The sequence below is a fragment of the Alexandromys fortis genome, unplaced genomic scaffold (genome assembly GCF_014885135.2).
Source record: "Alexandromys fortis isolate MF-2015 unplaced genomic scaffold, M_Fortis_MF-2015_v1.1 scaffold_66, whole genome shotgun sequence".
Taxonomy (NCBI): domain Eukaryota; kingdom Metazoa; phylum Chordata; class Mammalia; order Rodentia; family Cricetidae; genus Alexandromys; species Alexandromys fortis.
In genome coordinates, this window is record NW_026067950.1 from 7,243,011 (window position 1) to 7,270,192 (window position 27,182).

Sequence of the window (27,182 nt, forward strand, 5' to 3'; positions counted from 1 at the left end):
ACACTCACATGCCACACACATGCACTCACATGTCACACACATGCACTCACATGCCACACACATATACTCACATGTCACAAACATACACTCACATGCCACACACACTCACATGCCACACACATGCACTCACATGCCACACACATGCACTCACATGTCACACACATACAATCTTTTGCACACACACAACACACACTAACATTAATACATTAACACATACACACATTCACTAGCATACAACCTCACACATATGTACACATTCACATACACGTACATAAACACACAACACACACCCATATACACACATACACACTCACACACATATTCACACACGCATACACACTCATATACATACATACATACATATAGACACACATAAACACAAACACAAATAATACATTTAAAAAATGAACTTAAATATACTAAATTACTTAGCATTATTGGTGATTAAGTAAAAATGATGCCTAAATGATAAATAAATACGTTGGTGCTAAAAATTTACATTTTGAATCACATATTTCTCTTCATTGCCTGAAGTAAACATATATAGAAATAGAAAATAATACAATTAGAAAAATATTTATCAACTTTCAAATTTGCATAAATGGAACATTCATTGAATTTACATAACACAGAGTAGGAATATACTCTTCTTGCACGAATAATAAAATCCCAGAGACAGAAAGGGGTTCAACTTGAAACCCAAAAAGCAAAGTAGTCAAACCACTAGAGAAGTCTTAACCTTTATCAAGGCTGGGCGACCAAAAAAACTAAGTAGACTAAGCCTGTCTGTCCTCTCATTAAAGGTGTGAGCCACCACCACCTAGATGTGTTTCTGGATTGATCTTGTGTAGCCAGGGTGGCCTTGAAATCAGAGATTCATCTGACTCTGTCTCCAAAATCCTGAGATTAAGGTATTTGTCACCATTGTCTGACCTCTAGTGGCTTTAGCTTTACCTCTGGTCTTCAGTCAAGAATTATTTATCAAAATACAAATAATACACTACTACATGTTCTCTCTCAGAATTTCTCTCTCTCTCTCTCTCTCTCTCTCTCTCTATATATATATATATATATATATATACATATATACATATATATGTGTGTGTGTCTGTGCATACATAATACTATATATATTATTATTTTAATTGAACCTTTTGAGAGTGCAAATAATCATGACAATTTCAGCTAACAATGAGTAAACATGAAGCATAAAAAAAATCACGAAGAGTCCAGAGCTCTAAACACAAGTAACAGCCATTGAACATTCTGAAAAATACCTTTTTCCAGCTCTTGAGACAACCACAATTGCTTTTAACTTGTGACCAATGAACTAGCCCAAAGTTGAAAAAATCTAAGTTGCAGTACTTTGAAATCTAGGAGTGTAGCCACACTTTGCTGATTTTCTGAACCTTCTTCATTTCAGAAGTCTATCCACAGTGATTTCCTACCCACTTATTAAAAATTGAAAGACAACAGCTATAAACACTTAGAAATAACAGAAGCGCTCTTGGAGTGAAAAGACGAGGATGTTTACAATGTTTGCCTGGAGTTTCTGACAACCATCTATATTAATCTCACCAATTTTTATTGGGACTTGCTTACAACAACCTGACTATGTGAGCAGTAATTGAAACATAGGTTTTGAAGTAACCAATTCATGCCTGCCACCTTGTCACCTAAGTTGATAAGAAGACAGTAGCTGAACATCTTTCACTGGATCGATTTCTCTCATGAAACAAACCCCATTTTAACTATCCCAGGTTCTTGAGATTCTAAATTAGTCTAAAATGTGAAAAATTCCATAAAAATTAAAATTTTGCTTGTATATGCAGAAATATGCAGACACACATATATATGGAAGCAATTTCAATCTAATTCATGTCAGTTGATAATTTTATTTCTGTTTTGTTCCATTATTCCTATATGGTACATATTTTGATGTCTTAGAATCCTGACAACATTAAAATAACTAATAAGATGGCATATATAATATATTATACATACATATGTATATGATATGTGCCTATATAAGTAATGTACACATATATGTATACAACATATTAGTATATATAAAACTGTATTAGGAAATAAGTGATTTTGAATTGACTATCACTCTGTCATAACTTCTAAATACAGAAGAGACTCTTTTAAAACTTAGCAAAAGTTCTTTTACTATTGAAACCCTTTTCATTTTATATTTTAGTGCATAGAGCTAAAAAAAATCAATGCAAGAAGGACTACTCATACCAACTAGAACAACCCATATCTCGAATTCTGCCAAGAGGAATAGAAAGTACTCCGCCCATATCCTTTGTTCTTTTGCTCTTTACTCATAGTAACTCCTAACTATTTACGAAAACCAATTACTATGTGAAATAAGCAACCCATTTCATTGTACAAATTCTTTTATATTTTGCAACACTATTGGTTTCTAGATTTTTAAAATCAATATGCTTTGCTAATAAAACAAGCATTTTAAGGGAACGAGAAGTTGACATTTCAATCTTATTACTGAGATTTTTTTTCTCCCAACAGAAGATAATTGTGAGAAGTAGAAAGTACTCTTGTGTGCAGTACAGGATATCAGGCCAGTCGGCATCTGGGGACGCAGGATCCAGAAAGATTCAGTTTCAGCTTTGGTAGAATCAGAGCTGACTAATTGAAATTCATCCACTTGATCAAAGAGTATTGTATGAAACTATCAAATAACTAATAAAACTGCATATTTAGACAAATCTAATTAGATTATAGCAAAAGTTAATAGAGTAAAACCATGTAGACGGTAACATGGTAATACTGTTAAATTGCACATTTGGCTGTTTTGTGGTACTTATTCACCTGATTCAGAATAATTACTGATACACACTGAACGACATGTCCTAAAAACTGATTTCCTTAAAATTATATACTTCTCAAAACTGCCCATCACTCATCACTTCTTTATAAAAAATGTCACTTCCAGCCGGGCGATGGTGGCACATGCCTTTAATCCCAGCACTTGGGAGGCAGAGGCAGGCAGATCTCTGTGAGTTTGAGACCACCCTGGTCTACAAGAGCTAGTTCCAGGACAGGCTCCAAAGCCACAGAGAAACCCTGTCTCGAAAAACCAAAAAAAAAAAAAAAAAAAAAAAAAGTCACTTGCACATAAAGCTACTAGCACAACATGAGCAATACCCCACAAGATGCATGCCCTACATGGTTCAAAACAGGCTCATTTCTTTTGCCAGTTATTCCAGTCTATCTCTGAGTTCACAAACATTCCTACCTGATATTTGAAAACCAAACATTTGAAAGAAATGCTAGATCCATGCACTCACAGTTTGTGATCTTCAGGGTCCTCTTGACTTCTCCACTCCCTGATCCACCACAGCCGTCTTCGTCATCACAGTCCCCACTAGATTGTTCCAGCATGCCGCCACCACTGCCTGGCTGAAGCAGCTCCCTCGTGTTGGGTTTGGGCGATCTACCCTGTAACAACTGAAAATAGACAACAACAGTATATGTAAGAACCACAGATGCACATTTCCTTAGAAATTCGATTCTCTTATAGGATTTCACTAGCTCTGTGTAGATCCCTTTCCTAATCAAACCTTCATCATGTAACACATTTAAAATAATAACTGGAACATTGAAAAATGATGGGCAAAATCTGGATCTGCAAAGAGCAACAGTCCACCTACTAACTCTAATGTGACGCTTTGGAGAATGCTTCGAAAAACAAGCCAGGCCTTGTGCTTTTAAGTGGTTTGACCCAAAGACCCTGTATTTCTGAAAAGGCAGAGTCCAACCACAGTTAACTGCACTGTTATTACAATACAGCCCTCATTGTGAAGCCTTGGCTGAGAATCTTGTACCAGTTTTCAAACTGACACTCCACACATTCTCCAGATATGGAGTGCTAGCGCCTCAGAAAAGAATTCACCAACAAGTTTAGCATTCTGGACAGACACATACATGTCAAGCCATCTAACATTCCAATGTAGAGGGCACAGGGCAGATTTGAAGTCCAATTTACATTTCTGTAAATTGTTGACTCTTTGACCTCCAGACTTCTTAATTCTCATGAACTTCATTAGCTCTTAAGAGCAAAATAAATGCCATAGAAATTCTTTTTAGACTAGACACAATTAATATTTTTAACAATACTGAAAATTTTGGAGCTTCTTTGTAATTGGGTGATGATATAAATAGCAGAATATTTACCTTAAAGGTAAGACTTATAAAAATAATCAGATATGGCATTTATGCTCTAAGGCAATTTGGTGACACATATGACTAAAATAAGAGAACAGGGCCCTGCTGTCCACTTAATGGGCATTTAAATTAAGTTTCTTTGCAAAAGGCTGAGGAGAGGAATTCAATGTGCAGATAATAGTCAGACATTCATATGAATGACAGCATCTCATACTTAAGACTTCAGAGGAAATAACTTCAGAATGTTGATGACAAACATGATAACTGTAAGGATACTTAAATCAAACAACTGGACTTTGAGGTTCAGAAAGTTCACAATTAAAAAATATCAGGTCATAAATGCAGAAATGCCACAACTTCTTTAAAATTTGTAGTTTTCTAACCAAATATCATGCAAGCAATAATAATTATTTAATTTGCCTTGCTTTTCAGCAGTTCTCAAAGACTATGCCACTAGAGTTATTTTTTTTAACCTAACAAGGTGATTGGCTGGGTCTCCCCTACAGTGTTAGCTTAAAGAATTATCTGATAGGTAATCTAATTATGAGTAAGCCTTGAGTAACAACTATAACAAAAGCCACACTCTGTGGTTTCTCGCCTTCTTTTTTGATGCTTGCATTCTTTACCAACATTTTCCCATATCAACTCTATTTTCTAAGGATTCTTCTGGTATTTTACTGGGATTCAGTCCAGAGCACAAACAAAATATCACGAGCAGCAATACATAAATCACCATGATCCAAGCTCAAGAATTTGATCTCAAAATTCAAGTAGAATGATAGTCACTGTAAAACAATACTATTTTAAGGAACTTTTTCATTTAAAATGACTAAACATGTGGTCAGAGAATTATTCATTTATTTAAAGTTGTCACCACTCTAGATGAAGTGGGAACTGGGAGAATGGACCCAATAAACGAGGCAAGCTAAAGTCTCATGAGATAGCTAACTTTATTCAGAACAATTTATACTCTGAGGGTTTAGAGAAATCAATCACATGAGTAAAGTTCTCATGAGTTCAAGCTGTATGCAATCACAAGGTCAAGCCTCACGTGGAGCTGACTGAAGTTTCTGTCCTACCCAGTTCCCCAGCCATTCAGTCTCAAGGAAATACACAGAGGTCTACATTAATTATAAACTGATTCAGCCTGGTCTACAAGAGGTAGTTCCAGGACAGGCTCCAAAACCACAGAGAAACCCTGTCTCGAAAAAATAAATAAATAAACTGATTGGCCTATTAGCTTAGGCTTCTTATTAATTCTTTCTTACATCTTATATTAGCCCTTTTTTCTTGTCTGTGTTAGCCACATCTTGCTTGCTCTGTGTCTGGCTTCCTCTGTGTCTGGGTGACAACTACAGACTAAACCTTTCCTCTTCCCACAATTCTCATTGCCCCATCTATACTTCCTGCCTGGCTACTGACCAATCAGCATTTATTTAAAATACAAGTGACAGGGTACAGATCATTGTTCCACATCAATGAGACAAGAAAAGTGTTCCAGAAATGCATATAAACATTTAATCGAATAACAGCAGCAATCAACAATGAGTAATACGAAGTAAGTTCACACATATCCACTACACCTGGGAGGAACAAGAAAATACATCCCAAAGACAATTCCATGTTTTAAAGAAATTGAGATCACAAAATTTGTTTGTTTTCTTAGAGTTTTCTCACAAGTACTCGGAGTTCCTCTCACATGACTCCATTACTTGTCTATGATCAAGAATAGTGAATGTTCAAAATAGTATGGGACATTTATAAAATCACGTGGGATGTTTTCGATATTTGTTTTTAACTTTAGCATCTAGGAAGTATCTAAAACAATGAACTCAAGATTGTAAGAAACAGTATTATATACAGCCATAATTTCTTTCAAATAATCTCTTCCGAGCAGAATTGGAAAACAGATTTCAGGACTTTGCACTTTATTTCCTGGAACTGGGAAGCTGGTATCATTTTCAAAAGTGATATGTTACATTTTCAGGACTTATGTGAATGTACTAACTCATTTATTAGTTAATTTGGGATTTATGGAAAGCAGGATTGTCTGTGTAAGAATAATAGAATCAAATCAGTGTTTTAAAAGACAGATGGGTTTTTGGCCATTACCAGAGACAGAAATTAGAATCAGAGGTCTTGGGAAGTATGATGCAGGGAACCATGGTATATTTTGATCAAGGCCATAAAGGGCCACATGGAAAGGAAGTGACTATGTGAGGCATCTAGAAACTAAGAACAAAGTGGTTTCTAGTATGGACTTGGGGCACTGGTCTTATAAACCTCTCTGTACAGTCTAGATTCTCAAAAATGGCTCATTCCTCAAAATCTCTAAACAGAGTCAAATGTAGCCAGCCTTTTGATTTCAGCCACATGACAGCATGAGCTCAGGTCTGATGCTGGAATACTGCTAACTGTATGGTCATTTGTTGTGTACCAAGAAAAATCTAATGGATTCACATATTTAATACATACTCACACTTGGACAACACTTTTTGGAAAAAATAAAAAAAAATATTTTTGAATTCTCTAACACATTCTTTAGAAAAAGATCCACATACTGGAAATATGGTGCCCTTAGATATAACCTCTCACATTTCAACCATGTACAGGTTTTGACTTTCTCTGTTTCCTTGTGGTCTTTCTATTTTCCATGTATTCATGTAGAAGAGAAAACTGCTATTTCTCTGGTGGTGATCAAAACAAATCCAGGATCTCACTGGGTGGACAACCCCAGATCTGCAAACACCTCTCCTGATAGGATTGGTGTATCCCTTTCCTAAGTGTGGAGGATCTATCTTGTTTAATTCATTTTCTTATTTTTTACTCTTACATGCCAATGCATAGCCACTTCTATTACGTGATAGAATGTGATTATCAACCTGTCTGGATTGAGAAAAGCATAAGATATTAGTAAAGCACACAACACTCTGACCTAATGAGTGTTTTAACCCACAGATGGGTTCAGAATCTAAAGACACTAATACAAGGGCTATAACTGTTAGATGTTGGGTCCCAATGTGAAGAAGGGGGTTGTTTAAACCTACTTATAGGTTCAGAATCTGAAGAGACTATTCCAAGAACAAGAACTTAGATGACAGGACCCAAGTAGAAGAAAGAGGTCACTGAGACTGTGCCTTTGGTAGCTATATTTTATCCTAGATCCTTCCTATTGACTTTCTATGCTACTTTCCCTCCTCCATAATGTGATGTCCTCATCTGTATTTTCCTTCCATAAAGGAAGCCTCAAAAAATTATGATCCAAATAATTCCTTCTCTCTTAAAATTGTTTATATGAGCTCCTTTAACAAAACAATAAAAACAATACTTCATACAGAAGCATGCTTTTGTTACAAGCACATACCCTTTGTTTCTTCCAGGGAATGTCTAACACGCTGCACGCTCACATGTCAAGAGATCACACTTTTGTGGTTATCAACAGACCTTGTTGTATTCACTAGTTTGTCTCTCACCAGGGATAGGAGGTGAAGATTACCTTATTCCTTTCTGTCTTACAAAGAAACTGTCTCTACTCACATTTCATGGAACCTTATTTTACCTTATTCCTCACTACAAGGGACTTTGTCCAACCCACTAGGACAGCATTAATTCTCCCCAAATCAGTAGTTGTACCATGTCACTTCTTGGTCTTAAAGCACTTTTTTTTGTGTGCTTTACTGAAAAAATAAACATCAGTGGTTCTCAACATGTGTATGGAGAGAGGGAAACCTCATTCCAGATAAATAAGCCATGAGGAGAATGGCAAAAGGTGTGGTGTTTGCCAGTTTCACAGTATGGCCCTTTTGATTTGTTTGAATTAAGATTTATGAGAAATTCCTCAAGAAGCCATCTTGTCTCCTTGGGATTCACCTCACACTTTCCAAATTTACATAAGCAAATTGCCTGTCTGTAAATCACCTGTTACAAACCAATATACATCTAGAAATGAGGACAAAGTAAAAGGTAAACATTGGCCTGGAAGTCAAGGCGCTCTAGAATACACTAAGATACTTTAAAATTAGTCCACACACAGACGCAAATTCTAAGAGCATGGCATCTAGTCCCACGCAAATACGTTTGTGTTGCCATTCTCACTTGTCTTCTCCTTCTTCCCTCCTAAAGTATACCCTTACCTATTTTTCAACTCATAACAGTGTATCTTGTTTTCAAGTTCAATATCTCCTTTTAATCCCTCATATATTTCTTTTTCTTTAAAAAATAAAGACAACAACCACCACCACTGTGCCATTAATTGATATTGAATTCATATTCTTTTCTTTAATTCATAAAATCTGATGAGTGGCATATTTCTCAAAAATGAGTCCAAGATGTAACTTTCTATATTCTCCTCACCATGCTGAAATATTAGGGGATAATTACAGGTAATTAATGATAATAATAATATTTTAATTAATTAATTAATTAAGTATTCTTTGGGAATACTTCATTGTGTACGTATATGCTGTCATTATTGTCCTCTGTATCAAATTAGCTTTAGTAAATTGGTTTCTGCAATCATCAATGGTCATGAAGTTCAAGAATAACTGGATCTATTCTTGCTGGTGGCAAAATTGGTTCACTTATCCAGCTTATGGCATTAATGGTATATATGTTATGTAAGAAGTATTCAGAAAGATACATCATCTACAATAAAAAAAGCAAGCACTGTTCTTAAAATGTGCATACACATGCTTTAATTCCAAGAAAGCATTTATAGCTATGTTATAAGATGAAATTAAAATTAGAAGAGTCCAAGGTTTAATGTTATGACTTGGCTAATTATCTCTGTATTTTAAAAAAGGAATAAATTTAAATAATCTTAGTCCCTGAATATTTCTAAGAATTTGTTTAAAATAAGTATTTGAAGCTGAATGTCTTTTAAATGTTTATGTTCTTGATATTTGCTACTGCAAGAGAGGTGTTCCCATTGCAGTTCTGAAATAAGTCTACACCATTTTTTTATTGAAAAAAAAATTCTGCCTCCTCCCAGCCTCCCATTTCTCTCCCCCACCTCCCACCCCAGTCCCCCTCCCCCCACTCCTCTCCTCTTCCCTCTCCAGTCCAAAGAGCAGTCAGGGTTCCCAGCCCTGTGGAAAGTCCAAGGTCCTCACCCCTCCATCCAGGTCTAGGAAGGTGAACATCCAAACTGGCTAGGCTCACACAAAGCCAGAACATGAAGTAGGAACAAAACCCCATGCCATTGTCCTTGGCTTCTCATCAGCCCTCATTGTCCACCATGTTCAGAGAGTCCAGTTTTATCCCATGCTTTTTCAGTCACAGTCCAGCTGGCCTTGGTGAGCTCCCAATAGATCAGCCCCACTGTCTCAGTGGATGGGTGCACCTCAAAGTCTACACCATTTTTATTTTCACTAAAGTCTCCAATGTTGAAATAGTTTCAAAATTTGATTCAGTTTATTTTGTTTGTTGTTTCTAGAGAAGAAAGGAAAGTCTACTTTTGCATTTGGGATCTTCAGAGCAAGAACAGCGTCTTTGGTCTTTCTCAGAGGGCCCATTCTCCCCATTTATCCATCTCCAATCCCTGAAAGACAGTGTGTCCTTTCCTCTCCTTGTCTCCATTGGATCACCCTCATGGACAGGCAGCATTTCACATCCTCTTCTTCAACCAACACTTGGATATCAACCTACCTTCTCTCAAGGGCAGACTTTCTTCTTTATGTTAATAAACCACAAGTGGATTTGACGAAATATAGACAAAATGAATCTTTAGGATAAAAATAGTGCTTATTTCTGTGTGACACATGCTCACCATTTTGTTCACACACAATCACACATTCCATGCACTAAGGTAGGCATGATATATGGATGTTTTTAAACATAAAATCACAATTAAATTTACCATTACCATTGTGGCTATTTTCTCTTTGCCTCTGTAAAATATGACAAAAAATTTACCTTCTATAGTGAGCATTATTTGGCTTATGTGCTGTAAACACTCAGGGACTTGTAAATGTCAGTGGTGGGTGTTTTGCTTTATCATGTATCTCATTGTAAAAGTTTGACTTGATCCTGCTTCACCAATTCTCTTTGGAAGACGGAAAGCTTATGAGGGCAAACCCAGCATTTACAACACTGGCTGCCTTAGCTTTGCCACTACAGCCTGCCTAAAGCTAAAATGATTATGTTTTAAGATTTTAACTTATTCCCCATTAGGGATGGAAGAAATTCAATCAATACATACATATTTATAGAACAATTAGAACAGAAGAAAGGACATGGTTTTGAGCGCCAGCCACACATTAATTGTGTGCCTTAGGCAAATCACTTAAGCCTATTAAAACTCATTTTACTCTGATGAACAAAAATGCTTGAGAAGGCACTTTATCCACTTGAAAGCCCCGTACTCCTTCACAGTGTCCTGTGCATGACCATGCATCCATAAAATTGGGAAGAAAACAGAGGAAGGACAAAGTGGGGGAAATTTGTTCTTCCTTTCCCAGTGGGAAAACAACAGAGGAAAGACAAATTTGGGGGGGAGTGTTCTTCCTTTTCCAGTGGGAAGACAACAGAGGAAGGACAAAGTGGGGACAAAGTGTTCTTCCTTTCCCAGGGGCATGCAACTTGTGCAGGCCAGTGATTAGCTGCAAATCGTCAGTTTTGATGACTGATGCTGTCTGCTTGTGTTTAATTGGTTTAGGAAGCTCATTAAGGAGGCTTCTTACAGGATGTTTTGGTGGGGAGAATATCTGATGAGTCTAAAGCAAACACACTTCTTTCGGCTGCTGAATTCATCTCTCAATAGACCAAGTTTTCATTTCACTGTCTGGCAACATCCCACCTTTGCAAGAGCCTGTCAAACACTTGCAGGGAAATCTACCTTTGTCTGACTCATATGTATAATATGTGTGCCATACAAGAGAAACATCAATCAGACTCAAAATCAACCCCAAATCTAAGAGCACAACAATGTGGTTTAATGCACTAGACATAATGGAGCATTTCTAGCTAGTCACCTCTACTTTTATCATCATTTCCATAGCTGTATAATGAGCAAGAACGTATTAAGGTAGTATTAGTCCCCATATTTTATGTCATTCATCCTGGAAAAACATAAACACCAGGAAATATGCAGTTTTATATTAATTATAAAATTGTTCAGACAAACATTAAAATGTTAATAGAAGAAGATAAAATCTTTTCAAGATTAATAATAAGTTTTAAATGATACGTTTTACAAACTAGCTGAAAATTTTATGTATATGTGCACATAAGTATGAAAAAATACTTGTATGTGCATACATATGTAGGCATATGTATATGAAGATAAGTTTGTTTGATACCAAAACGAATATAATTCTGTTTTAAATATATTGGCATTTTCGCTTTCATGTAGAAAAACAATGGAAGCTCATAACATTTTAAAATTGGAACTCTGATCTAAAATCCCATGATTGATTCCTTTTTACCTCTATAAGACTGTTGCAAATGAGATGTAGAAGTCTCTTTACAGAACCTGCTCGTTTATTTTGTTTGTAATACAATTTCCCATTCTCTAAACCTCCAACCTTACTCTCGCCTCTACAGACCCAATGCTATTTGACTTTCTATGTCCTTATTAATATTATTAAAATTATTTTTACGAATCCATCAACCAAGTGTGCTACTGCTGCTCTTTCAAATTGAGAAAACATTTACCCATAAATCCAAACACGACAACTCCCCAGCTCTGTATTTTCAAGAGCAGTTAAACCTTTATAGACCTAAAAACCTAAAAAGCCAAACACATTTTACAGTGTGTCATGTTCTGTTAGGCTGAGCAGACACAGAAGTCATTTCTTCAGGGTTTCTTGTCAGTGTTTGCTTTAAGTTGGAGCTCTCTGATCTCTGAGTCTGTTACGCCAGTAATACGAAAGGTCACTGCTCTGTTGGCATTTGGCTTATGCAGTCCAGGCTGGCAATTTATAAAAGTCTTGAGATTTTTGTAAAAAGAACGCTGACGTTAAGAAAGGTTTACTAAATTGGCTCTCTTAAGTGATAATGCTGCGCGTAAGTCATTTAATCTTATTCCTACACAAAAGCTCTGCTTTCCACCACGACATTTGATCTTCATCTCTAACTCAAAAAAGGGGCTCTCCCATTTGTGCCATAATGGATTGAACAAGTGAATTATGAATCTGTGTCCTAATCTATACCCTTGGTATCTCAGGAATGAAGTAGGAATGGAAGAAAAAACAATTTTATACAGAACGTAGAAGAAAAACAAAATAGTGGCAACCAAAAAGGAATATTCAGGCCAAATTTTAATTGGTATACAAATGGCTCTTGAAAAACCAGAAGTCAGTGACAGCCACAAAGAGCAATCTGTGGGTAAGCAGTGATGTTTTATTACAGCAACACAAGGGAAGAGGCAGTGAAAGAGAAACTGTTTTTTTATTAATTAATTAATTAATTAAAGATTTCTGTCTCTTCCCCACCGCCGTCTCCCCTTCCTCTCCCCCTCCCCCAATCAAGTCCCCCTCCCTCGTCAGCCCAAAAGCAATCAGGGTTCCCTGCCCTGTGGGAAGTCCAAGGACCACCCACCTCCATCCAGGTCTAGTAAGGTGAGCATCCAAACTGCCTAGGCTCCCACAAAACCAATAGGTGCAGTAGGATCAAAAACCCATTGCCATTGTTCTTGAGGTCTCAGTAGTCCTCTTGGATTGGGAGGATCAACATAGTAAAAAATGGCAATTCTACCAAAAGCAATCTATAGATTCAATGCAATCACCATCAAAATCCCATCAAAATTCTTCACAGATCTGGAGAAGACAATAATCAACTTTATATGGAAAAACAAAAAACCCAGGATAGCCAAAACAATCTTATACAATAAAGGAACGTCGGGAGGCATTACCATCCCTGACTTCAAACTCTATTACAGAGCTACAGTATTGAAAACAGCTTGGTATTGGCATAAAAACAGAGAAGTCGACCAATGGAATCAAATAGAAGACACTGACTTTAACCCACAAACCTATGAACACCTGATTTTCGATAAAGGAGCTAAAAGTATACAATGGAAAAAAACAAACATCTTAGTCCTCAGAAGATAGGACTTTCCCTATTGTTTGCTTGAGGGAGACTTTGTTTCTTCAGTCTCGTGTTCAAGCTACTTTACTAATTTCCTAAATCATTATTGCATGATCATTGACATAAAGACAATGGATAACATCTTGCATGCATGCATGCATGACCTTAGCAATACGCTGGGACAGAAGTGATTACATGTAAGAACTTATAGTTGATACAGGCTAAATTACAATTAAAATTAAATAGCTTTTGAAGAAAGAATAATGAGATATTGAGCAGTTTCATTATTTTGCCTCTCTCAGGTGCTGATTAAATGTGTATTGTTCATGGTTTGGGTTATCATTCGGGAGGCATTTCTATTTACTATGCTAAAAGCCTTAATCTCTCCAACTATATCTTTGTAAGCATGCAGAATTTTAAAGAGCTCACGGGGTGAGGTGAGACTGTGCTGTTTTCAATGGATGTGCATTAATGTGCCTCCTTCCCACTTTGAATTTTGACTTGAGCTTGGCTTTCTCTTCAGAAACTCATTCTGCTTGTCAAAAGTATAATGGCAAGTACTTATTAATAATTTACTTGCTGAGAAAAAAAGCTAAACTATTTTCCCAGTCATTGCACATCATGTTCCTGATAATACAGAAATCTAACTTAATTTCTCAAACCATGGAGAAAACATAACTGAGAAAATATGTTCTAAAACACCAAGTCATTTGGTAAATTGAGTTTCTATTAAACGTAACCTTTACAGTGAAGCAGAGGCCATATCAATAACACTGTTCTCATTTTCTAGTTAATGATTATAGACAACACTAATTTAATAAATATATGTTTATTTTTTGTAGATAAGTGTTTTGTCTGTGTATGTCCTGCAGCAAATGAATGTCAGGTGCCTACAGAGGGATTCACATCCCCTGTGCCTGGAGTTACAGGTGGTTGTTAGCCATCATATGGGTGGAGGAAATTGAACTGTGATCCTCTGGAAGTCAATCATCTTAAAAGCTAAACTACTATTCCAGTCCCTATAGTAATAATTTCTATGTCCATTGATATGGTAATTAATGACTTTGGCTGCGTTATTATGGGGACAACTCAATATAATAGCAATACACACTTGCACCAGCAAAAACATCATGTCCTTTTTTACACAGAATCTTAAGTATCATCATTCTCCATTAAGTTGGGGTTTGTCACTTGCCATTTCTTTTTATTAAGACAAAGTTCTACTGTATTTTTAGCGGGACTATGAGATTTACGTCACTCAGCTCTAGGTTTTGCAATTGTCGTCTTTCATCTCTATAATATTGCCTTCACCATATGACATAAAATAAACAGAATTAATTAAAAAGAATGACTGAATAAAGGCAGGAGGAAGGAAGATTTTAATCATGAAATATTGTCATGCAAGTGGTTCCTGTTTAGAAATATTAATTAATCAAATTTCCATTGTCTTCTTGAAAAAATCATGAAGTATTGAAAACTCCTTTAAAAATCTGATTTTGGCAACTCTACAACACTTGCTTTACTGGCCAGCTGTGCAGGAGACATCTTCAGGTGTTCAAGCATAGTGAAAAACTCCCCTAAAGTTTCAACGCAATAAAGCTTCACTGTGAAGGGATCTCAAGCTGACCCACTTAGGATGACACCCTCAAGTCCTCCAGATGGTAACAGACCTTATGACTTCACAAATATTGTTCTAACATCGACATTTACCATGGGATTCCCTTACTGTACCTTTCTTTAGCCAACCTGTAAAACTGTGAACAATCATACATGAACTGAAGGGAAGTGTTCCAGAAATAATGTGAAAAAAATGGACAAAATCTGAATCTTTAGTTGTCTTGTGAAGAGGCTAGATGGGTATATTTTAAGATTTTTAAAATAAATTCTGTCACTGACTACTTAATTTTGTACACGTAAACAATTTAATCGTGCTATAGCTACATACTCACTCTAAAAGGTGAAAAAAAAATTTTCAGGTGTCACGTATAGCTCTATATTAAAAATACTGTTATTTTAACTTTCTCTTTACCATCCTTCCCCTCTCTAAAATAATACACACATATACACATATATATACATGTGTTCTATTTATTATACATGTAATCATAATCATGTTATATGTAATATATATAATGTTAATATGGCTTGAGATACACATGCATAAATATTGGTTATTTATATATATATTATTTATAACAATATGCAAATACATTGTTTTATATATGTGTGTTTGTTTATTCATATCTCAGGCCATAGTAACATTTTGCAGGAAAAGAATATTCTATCTTTTAGACTTACTTTAGGCCACTGTAAGACTCATGAGAATTCTTTTTTTTTTTCATTGCTAGATATAGGGTTTTTTCCCTGCAGCACACACACCCTGCCTGGTGGAAGTGTATGTTTGTTACAGATTAAACATATATTGAAACCCTAGATCATGATATTTTAAAATATGATAGTATTTAGAATAGGACCCTTTTAAAGGTAGCAAAGTTAAAATGGAAGTACTGGGTTGAGTCCTTATCCAGTAGCATTAGGTTCTTACAAATGGTGCTCAGAAAATGCTGGCTACTTGTGCAAGGGTTTGCTCTGCAGAAGACCTCATACATCCTTGTTTTGTGATAAGCCTCTTTCTGGTCTATTAATGAAACAAATTATGGTTTTGGCTTCCTGTGGGTTTAAAATTGTTCAGTGTGAGAATATAGATATAAATACTGTTGCTATGAGAATCTTGCTAGAATAGATGTCTGTGGGTGTATCTATTTCCTGAAAACACTCTATATGAATAGTAGCGATCATTGCTTACATTTTGGGAGGGCTAACCAGATAATTCACCATACTTGAAAATCTCTATCTCTCTTTCTCCCCTCCTCTCTATGTGTGCATGTGCATGCATATATAATGTGTTAATCATAGAAACAGCTTCTATAATAGATACAGGATTAATTCAGTGTTTTCAAGCTTCTTGGAGCAATATTTAACAACTGTTTTTTTCCCCAGTGAAATCAATTGCTTCCTGTAATGTTGAGACTGGTCTGGAATATGTTAGCTTTGTCAGTGGCTTTCTTTTGTGTTTTCCTTGTGTTTTCATTTTTTTCTCAGACATTTACTGGGTCATTATCTCTCTAAATATACTATACTGTGCTTCTTGTTCTGGATAATTTCACTGGCTAGAGAATTTTATGTTGCCATAATTTTCTCCTCGGCATGTTGAAAACATTGTTTCATTGTTGAGTTTCCATAGTTTTTGTTAAAACATTGTTTTCTTGCTTCTTCGCTTGCCTTGCTTTCATTTTATTGTGGATCAGCAATTTGATACCTTTTTCTATTTATCTTTTCCTAAATTAGGTTGCTTACGTTTTAAGTGTCTTGAAAGTGAATTGTTATCTGTCCTTGTTTTTCCTGTTTCCTGTTGGAGATAGGGTATTGCTGTGTACATACCCTCTGCCCTTTGCCTGAAGAGTACCGAGAGCAAGGTATATGCCAACAGCTGGTCTAAGGTAACTCAAACGTGTAATATATGCCCTTCAGTGGTTTTCTCAAAGAGAAATGTGTAGTGACAGTGGTGGCTCTGGTCACATCATCAGGTGCACTTCTGTGAACCTGTCTCTGAAAGTGTGCTGAGGGAATAATTGACTTTGGCCTCTATCTCTGAGGTTAATGGAGGGGAGTCAACAAACAAACCGGAGAACCATATGGGAATGAGTGACAGATAGGGCTATCAGCATCTAGAGTCAAAATCCCCAGAGGAAACAGGGACAAACGGAGAAGCTGAGTAAATCAGCATTCAGTTGGTTTTTTAAAAAAGCAAATATCAGAGGAAACTGGCCTTTGGCGAGAGTGGCTCGGAAATCGTGAGGGGATTCCCAGCTTTCTGTCATCATAGTGCAAAGGAGAGAAAGAGACTATGTCACCCCAGGTCTCCTGGCCTGGTGCAGGCTGATGGACAGGAGGTTTGGGCATGTTCAGTATGAAATTTTTGCTTTATCCCTTTAAAACACAAAAGCAGGACAGGGTATATAGTTCAGTGTGCATAATGATGTGTCTTCGGAGACGAGCACTAGCAAATATTGTATGTATAAATGATTTACTTTTATTAAAAATTAGGCAACAGAGAAAATCCATGATTAATTAAAATCTTAATGCATTTCCATTTTGAATTTCTATCACAGTGCTTTGGTGGGTATTTCTCTAGTAGCATTTCCACCTCCCTGTACTGGACACATGTTCTTTTAGATAGTTGCAGCATTCTGAAATATGTTGTTCTAAGCCCAGATCGCAAGTGCAGCTATCTAACAGTGCTCTATTCATTGGAATATTGGTCTTTAATCTACTACAGTGCCTCTACACTCAGGAGACACACACACACACACATGTAGACACACACACACATACCACATATCGTTCTGGTTCTTTAATACTATTCAGCAAAATGTATTTAATTGTATTTGTAGAGAGTATTAGCAGTAACAAAAACAACAGAAAAATTGTTGCTGATTATTTGGTAAACAAAAGTCATTGATAATTTTTTTTTACCCCGTATAACTTTATTTCACACCATATTTTGAGGGGGGTGTTCTTTGTTTATTGAAACTGGGATTCAAGGACTCACTATAAGTAAGTACAGGTGCCCTTGAACTCCTGATCCTCTTGCCTTCACCTTCTAAATGCTGGGTGCACCCGTGACTGACTACGTCTAGTGGCAAAATCTTTTGGTCTCCACCCTAAGACCTCTTGGAACTTTTTTTTTTTTTTTTTTTTTTTTTTCTTGTCATGGATCAAACAGTTTCATTAGCTTGGCCTCAATCCTCCTGTTATTTAACAGCACCCCTAAGTTGAGCTTCTCACTCAGGCGTTCCTAGAGGGTTACTACTCCTCCCTTGTACAATAGGTCTCTTTCATCTCTCTGTGGTTGATCCATCTGATGCCCAGAGAAAGAAAATATGGCTGGCTGATTAATTCCTTTGACTTTGACGGCATGCTGAAAGACATCCTTACAAAGTGCTTTAAATATAAAACAGGTTGATTTTAAAACATATGAAACCATCTGATGCTCCACTTCCACATTGCTCCCTGAACTCAGAGGGTTGCCATAACAACATACTGCCAAGCAGAGGGCCTCTCCAGGCTTAAGGTCCTAGAATACAGGATTTGGGAAGGTTTAGGAGTTGTGGCCTTGTTGGAAGGAACATTCCATTGAGGGGCAGCTATCATGGTATATAATCTTGCCCTACATTCTGTATGCCATCTCTTCTTCAAGTTTGAAGTTAAAGATGTTATCTCTTTTGTTTCTGATAACTTCTTTGCAGCTGGCTTCCATGCCTCAACCTTGCCATGAGGGAATCTTATCCTTCTGAATCAGAAACCAATATAACTCTCTCTTCTTTAAGTTAACTGTAGTTATGGTGATTTATCAGAGTGACAGAAATTAACAAAGACATGTTAATTTCTTTAGTTATGGTTTTTATTACTGTGAAGAGACACTATGATCGTGGCAATTCTTATGAAAGAAAACATGTAATTGGGGATGGCTTATACTTTCAGAGGTTTAGTTCATTATCACCACAACAGGATATGGTGGCCTGTAGGCAGACATAGTACTGGAGAAGGAGCTGAGAGTTCTACATCTTAATATCTAGGCAGCAGAAGGAGACTTCATATCACACTGGGCATAACTTGAGCATGGGAGACCTCAAAGCCCACTTCCACAGTGGCACACTTACTCCAACAAGGCACAAATACTGTCACTTCCTATCAGCTGAACATTCAAACACATAGGTCTATACCTGTTCAAACCACCATGCTGGCACAGTCTGGAACAAACACAGAGTATCCCAAGTAAGAAGGAATACTCTTACATTTCACCTAGTGTTTCTCTCACTATAATGCTAGAAACATTCAGTCATAGCAACTCTACGCAAATGATTTTAATCTTGAGATTCCAAATACTCACCTATATATCATAATAAGATTAATTATTACCCCCTTAACATGTTACAGTGGAGATTTAATGTCAATACATGCATGGTGCCTGAAGGGACTCCCATAAACAATATGCAAACCACAGTGGTAGTTTTCATTGTTACAGCAAGTGTAAGGGCAAGAGAGTGAGGCAGGGTAATCATGAATGTAACATCGTGCTACTCCAGTGAGCCGTGTACTGCCCATATTCTGGTGGAGAAATCACATACAGTGAGCATAGTTAGGTGGACCCAAAGCCTGCCCTGCCCTCAGAGTCCCATCTCCACTACATCATCCATCATTGTTGCCACTTTCCTCTTACACTATGATGTTGTTTTCCTTTTTTTCACCTTTATTGAAAATAGATTCTTCTCTTATACAGTACATCCCAACCACAGTATGCCCTCCCTCCATTCCTAGTCACCCCTACCTCCCCCTCTCCCCTAAGATCCACTCCTTTGTTTTCTCTTCAGAATAGAGAAAGCCTCCAAGAAACAACAGTCAAATAGAGCAAAGCAGAATACAATAAGATAAATTGCAAGACCTGATATGGATGCTGGACAATCCCATTGGAGTGTAAGAGTCTCAAAAACCGGCGAAGAGGTAAGAGATTCACCCACCCACTCCCACTGTAAGGATTATCACAAGAAGACCACATTAAAAGGCATAACACATGCACAGAGGACCTAGTGCAGATCCATGCAGGCCCCATGCCAGAGGTGTCAGTCTCTATGAGCCCTATTGAATCCTATTTAGTTGACTCACCGATCATGTTCTCCTGGTGTTTTCCTCTCCCTCTGATTCCTACAGTGTTCCCCTTCCTCCATCACAGGTTCCCTGATCTCTACGGGGAGGCTTACTCAATGAGAGGGATCCCATGATCCCATGCCCTATCATGCTTTGATAGCCAGAAACCTGAGACTGGACAGCCCAGAGACTTAGGGTAGGATCAAACATGACAGGCAAAAAAAAAAAAAAAATCGATTAACTGATTCCTAATGATATTCCTAATGATCTATCAGCATCTTGTCCAGTTGACATCAGAGAGGCTTCCTCCAGCAGTAGATGGGAGTAAGTGCAGAAATCCACCGCCAGACATTATGCAGAGAGAGAAAGTTCAAGTTATGTTCCCTCTTCATGGACAGAATAGCGGTCTCTAGTTTGAAAACCCTTCTCTTTTCTTACAGAGCTGATAGGGAAATCCAGCAGTTTGGTTCTTCCTTTCCACCAACTTCTCCTGTGACGAGTAGAGTGAAGAAACTGTGTACACCTGCGTCGGCCCCTCAGATTCTCCAATTATCACATGTAGAGACAGCGAGGTCAGCCCCTTCCAATTTTATGGGTGAGGACGCGCCAAGCCATGCAGTTCTCACTTCCCCATTAACAGCTGTTAATCACGGTGGCTGCTTTGTGGTCTCTACTTCTCCTTGACTCTCTGGCTTCCAATAACAATGAAATTCTAGCTTAGACTTACTTGTATCTGCTTTGTTCAATGTCATGTTCTGTATAGCCTGTTATGCACTGTGATTTTAAAGAGATGGGACCTTTCCTAAAGAGTTTGTACTAGGGGATGTTACCGAGGATTGTGATTAATTGTTCACAGTATTGATAATATCAAATTTCTTCAGTCATCTTATTTCTTCCCCAGGTGGATCTCAAAGTATAGTTCTGAACTGAGAACTACCCACGTTTTCCACAGTGTCATATAAGAGCTGTTAACTCTTGCAAGCTATTTTAAATATTATGCAACCACTTTTCCCAGAATTTTATTTTTACTGTTTATTTGAGTGTACCATTGAGAAGTCAATGCAGTTAAATGAATATTTACTGTTTACTGTTTATTAGCTTATTTGATGCCTTACTAGGAAAAATAATAAAAAAAACAGACAAGTTCCTAAATATCACAGGTTTTCTAGTAACACATCATAGTTCTATATAAAGCCTATGCTATTGACCTTTACAATAATAACTTGAAGGGTACTCAGAGATGAAATACATCTTACTATAAAATACTACCTTCACTTTATTTGCAACAAAATTAAAATATTTTATGATTTATGTTTTGGGTTAGTTCTAAAGATTTCCAACTTCACATACGTCTTTAAAAGGCAAAGTGTCATTTTGTTCTTTTTATTCACAGGATAGGTACGGAGTTTCATAAATTCTGACTCTATAGTTTCCTGACCTTTATGCATTCAGTTTTCTGCTCTTGTTTACAAGCTGACTGGGCTGTAAAGGTGCTGCCATTAACCAATGAAAATAAACAGGAAAAGGTCAGTGTATTCCTTATAATGGTTGCTTTCCAAAAACTGTGCAAGACATTCAAATTCTGCCGCATATTTGCAAGTCCAAACTTGTAAAATAAACCCATGGTGACAGCGATGAGTCTCTGACTCCAGATAAAATGTGTGACAGAGAAGGTCAGAAACCCAAATACCTGTCTCTTCTGTTTTCATTCATTAATGCCAGTTCCTAAAATTCCAGAAAAAAAAATAGGGTGCATTTCTGCCTTGAATATCATAAAGCATAACATTCTTGAGAATATTTTTCAAAAAGAACGTTTCCAACATACGATTTTTAAACATTTATAAATTATCATATGGATATATTTTGAAAATGCTAACAAGCATTTATAATCTATGTTCTGGTAACTTTGATTTATTTATCACTTATTTATAAATGGCTGATAAGGATATGATGAGACACTCTGACTTTATCAATTATTTCAATGTGTGATCAAACCCATTGTAAGAAGATACATATTGTTCCCACATGGTCAATTTTTGTTTATTGGTGCTTTTTAATTATTACTTGTGGATAACACGTAGTAATCGTCCATGTTTATGGGAAACACTATGATATTTGCCCCATTGATACAACTTCCATTTTCTCCAGTGGAACTCTTTAGTGTTGAGTTTCTTCTTCTCTCCTTTGCATTTCGCCTCATTACCATTTATTCCCCTTTGAACCTCAGAACCCTTGCATTCCAGCACTCCCCTCTACACAGAGTCAGGCATGGGACAGCGAACTCACTCCAGGTTGCTGTAGAATACTAGACATGACCATTTCTGCTCTATACGGCACCCATTAATCCCTCTCTCTGGACTCCCTCTAGGGTATACTGACCTACCCGCTCTCTCGTAATTACTGTTACAAGGCTTTGGGTTCTCATAAAAAAAAAAAAAAAGAGAACGTGTTTCTTAATTTGCATTTCTCTATCTAGCCTTCTTCACACAGCATATCCCTTGCCAGTTCCATCCAGTTTTCAACAAATGGCAGGATTTCACCCTATGTATGACTGACATTCCGTCATGTATATATAATAAATGTTATCATATAGTCGTTAATCGATGGGCACACAGTCTTATTCTGCATCACTGCTGCCATGGATATTGTTACAATACTCATGAATAGTCAAGCTTGTGTAGCAGGAGTCTGCTAGTGTGTTCCTGCCATCATGTCTTTGTAATTTCATTTCTTTGCTAATTTCGATTCCCTCAGAAACAGGATAGCTGGAAAAAATAGGAGACATGAATTTAGGATTTTTAAGCAAACTCCATAATCTCCATCATGGTGATGTTAACTTAATATTTCATCAATATTAGGCAAGGAGTCTTTTTGCCAATAGTTACACAGCATTTCTTATTGTAGTTTGAATAAAAGTTGGTTTTACTAGTAATATTTTACTAATTGAACTCGTTTAATGGATGGTAATAGAAAGCCATTTTCCACATTTTTTTGTCTATCTATATTTCTTCCTTTAAAAAATTTTTTTTTCTCAGTTGCCTTTTATTTTGTTTTACTCTAGTTTGTTTGCTGTTTGTGGGACAGGGTTTTACTATGAAGTTCAAAGTGACTTCAAACTTGGGATCCTTATGCATATGCCTGATGAATCTTGCTATTGAAAATGTTTCTTTTTCAATACTATTTTCAAGCCATTTCTGGCTCTTGTTTTTCAAAATTTTTTCTAGTACTGAAATTATTGTGTCTTTTAATTAATTTTTTTTAATTCATTTTACCTATCAACCACAGGTTTCCCTCTCTTCCCCCTTCCCTTTCCGCCATCTCTCCCCACCCCAGTTTTTCAAATTTTATTTGAAACTTTTTCACTGAATTTTTTCCTTAGATAATATCAATTACATGTCTTACATTATTTACACTCACAGCCCTTTTGCCCTCCCCCATTTTTGAAAGTCCAGCTGTATAGTCATATAAAATAGGCATTCATAGCCACCATTCACTAACAATAAATCATAAATTCATCTCAGAACAATTCTCTGATATACATACAAGTTACAGCACATTAAATATGAGAGCAAATTTGAAGGCTACTGACATGAATGTTCTTGTTTATCTTCACATGAGGAATTAAATTGTGGCTGAATATATGACTTTGTAGATATAGAGCACCATAAACATTTTTCGGAAGTAATGGAAATTCTGATTTCATAATCATTGCTGAAAATACAACTTCATATAAATATGTGGTGCAGTGTGCTAGATACGGTTAAGATCATTTTAGAATTTCTGATTTGTTTATTTTCTTAATGAAGTGCAGGTAAACCATTCAGATAGCAATTCTGCAGAACACCAGTACATTCCAACGATGTACGAATGTAACCCAACCTAGGAGATATCCATTCTGTAGCACGTGTTCTCACTGAAGCCCCGCCCTCTCCCATTGTTGTAGATTTATCAAATGTCTTGAAACATCCTTTCTACTGTCTTTAGGTTTGTTTATTATGTTAAGGATTGCTCTGGTTACTTGGGGGCTTTGTGATTTTTTTTTCATGGAATTTTGGATTGATATTTTTTTCTAGTTCTGTAGAGAATGCCACTGGTAATTTCATGGAGATTGTATTGAATTATAAGTGCTTTGGGTGGTATGCACATTTTAACTGTAGAAATTACTTCAACAGACGATACTAAAGTTTGTTTTCTTGTATAAGTTCTTCAGTTTTGTCAGCTTCTTTCATCAATTCATTTTGATTTTCAGTGTAGCGACTTTGCCTCTCTGGTTAAATTTCCTCTGTTGTTTTCGGAATTTTTTGTTTCTGTGTTTCTGGAGTTACCATGTGTAGGATTACTTTAATCATTTCACTTTATACTTGTTAGTTATTGGTGTATGAGGACATTAATGTTTGCATGTTTATTTTATCTCATAAATTTATCAGACTTATAAATTGTTTTTACTTTTACTTTTTTTTTTTCTTTTTGGTTTTTCAGGTCAGGATGTCTTTATGTCACCCTGACTGTTTAGAAATTCACTTTGTAGACAAGGTTGGCCTTCAGCTCACAGAGATGGCTCCTGAATTCTGGGATTAAAGGTGTGCACCACCACCATATGGCCAGACATATGAATTCTAGCAGGAGTTTATAGAGCCTTTAGCTCATATAATTCACAAGCAGGAATGATTTGCATCTTCACTCTTCTGGTGTCATTCTGGAAAGTTCCCTAAGGTTTACATGCTGAAGGATTTTTCCTGAGCTGTTGATGCCGGGAAACAGCAGACCCCTCAGAAGATGCTGTTCTGTTCTTAATAGAGGGGATAATGCAAAGTTAGCCTCTGTGTTAGCTACTTTTCTCATTTTTCAAAGGTCGAAGAGCAGAGTGGCTTTTAAGGGAGGAGAGATTTAATTGCAGTCAGCACTCGCAATTCAGGAGATAAAAGTTCACTAAAGTGTGGAGGGAGAGAGAGACACGGTGGCTGAAGCATCTGTGCCTGTGGTGGGCATGGAAGCTCGTAGTAAGGTTGGCTCAAATCTTGATGAGTAAGGAACAGGATGCCAAGCTATGATCTTAAGACCCACCAACTGCTAACTCATTTCCTGAAGCTAGCTAAGTCCTTCTAAATGTTTTCAAATTTTCAAAAACAGTACACCCGCTTTGTAATAATTGACCAAATGCATGAGTCTGTGTGGGATGCTTCATGCACAAACCATAACATTGTGACCCGGCCATCTTAAAAGGCAAAATGTTTTCATTTTAATTGCATAAGTCCCCATTACCTTTAACAGTTACAATACTGTTCAAAAGCCCAAAGTTCAACATTTTTTCTTGAGCCTTGCGGCAAAAAAAATTGAGTCCTTGTAAAATTAAAATCAAGTTGCACATTTCTGATTTCTAACAGCACAGGGAAACATTTTTACTTTAGGGAAAGGAACTGGGCAAAGCAATAAAATATCGGACCCAAGCAAGATCTGAACCAAAACAGATTGAAAATTATATCCTACAGCTTTAGTTTTCAGCGTCTGAGGATTTCAGTAGCATAGTTTGGACTGTTGTACCCCTGCTTACTCTGTTCCTGCAGAGCTGCTTTGTAGCACATATGGTCTTCCTGTTCATCAGCTCTATTCATTCCAGGCACGAGTCCCATGCTCCTGGAGTTTCCTTCATTTTAGGGTCTCAGCAGCCAGTCTCTCATGATCTCTTTTCAGGAAATTTCACCATGAACCATGCTTTCCCTACTTACTCTCTTTCATACGTTTAAGTTCGGATCAAGCCACTCCAACCCATATTGAAATGAAGCCATGGACTCTTGGACCAAGCTGTGATTCATTCTGAGTCCCTTCATGGCTCAGCCCTGAGTAAAAAGTCATCCATTGTGGTTGTATTTGAGTAGGATGCCCTGGCAGATCTATCTTTTCAAGGACTCCTCTTTCAAATTTTCAGTTTAATGCCATGGAGATCTGAATGTGTGAGGTTTGTTCTCAATGCACTTTACTATTGTCCTTCAATAAAATGTTTTCTTTAATGATATTAATACCATGATACCATATCTACTTTGTCCTCACTGGTCTTGCTTATAACTTTAATTGTGTACAAAGCACCCATTATGTTTAAAGTACAGATTTTCACATTTTTCTATTATTAATCTGATTAGAGTCAGCTATCAGTAATCATACCACATGCCAAATATTACACTATTTTGAAATGTCCTCCACTTATTGAACAGTGAATTTGATTTTGAATTTAGACTCACTAAAATTTCAGGATATAAGCAGAATGTACACAGATTCTTGGGCAGGTGTTGGCCGAGGCTGCTCATTTGTTCCTGGCTGTCCAGACCTGAAATAATCATTCAGAAACTATAGTATTTGCAATACTGTTTGGCCAATGACTTAGGTGTATTGCTTATATACTAGCTAGCTCTTATATCCTAAACTAACCCATCTTCATTAATATGTGCATCACCATTGAGGTCGGAGCCTACTGGAAAATTTTCGGCCGAGGTGTCAGTATCATGTGGCAGCTATATGGCTTCTCTCTAACTATGCCTACTCGCTCTCTCTCTCTCATATATATATTCCAGCCTGGTTATATTCTGTTAATCCATTGGCCAAAGGTAACTTCTTTATTAACCAATAAAAGCAACATATATATGGAAGGATTTACATTACCACACAGGCAAACTGTAGAATGAATGTTTTTTAGGCTAGTTCCTAATAGAGGTTTTGTTCCCTTCTCAATTCTCCTGGGTTTGGCCTTCATTGTCTATATTTATATCAACACTCTGACCTTTTGAACTCTGAAAAGAACTGCCCATTAAGCACTGCTGACGGCCTTCTATAGTTTCTTTATTCTTTCAAACTTCTCCATATTCTTCACAGTAACCTCGTCTGAAGGATTATAAAACAGGCATATTTACCAATACAATGATACTCCTGGCATAATTTTCTGTGTTTGTTATTTATATTGTCACTATGAATGAGTAGCTGACAAACAACCAAAGAAGGAAACTTATGAAGACAGGAATTAGCAGGAGGAAGTGGATTACTGATAGGTTGGTTATAGGGGAAGGTTGTCTTCCTGGCCGCATTTATGGTTCTGTTTATCTGTGCTCTCAGATCACTGAGCTATGAATAAACGGTGGTACCACCTCCTGCCCTGAGTACAGGCCTATCTCTTTAGCTTTCATTTTTGTCTTAGAGTCTTGGACTATAAGTTCTGATCCACTCAAAATTTTCATACTCCACAGTCACCTTATCTGGGGATTTAG

General features: G+C 36.9%; 1 protein-coding gene across 1 annotated transcript in view; it reads right to left on the bottom strand.

The window, feature by feature from the left end:
- Gpc5 (glypican 5) overlaps positions 1–27,182 on the bottom strand; it is a 518,959-nt gene that overhangs the window by 15,083 nt on the left and 476,694 nt on the right. Inside the window, exon 7 of the mRNA XM_050150430.1 lies at positions 3,266–3,477. Coding sequence (XP_050006387.1) covers positions 3,266–3,477 — 212 coding nt within the window. The remainder of the gene's footprint in view (positions 1–3,265; positions 3,478–27,182) is intronic.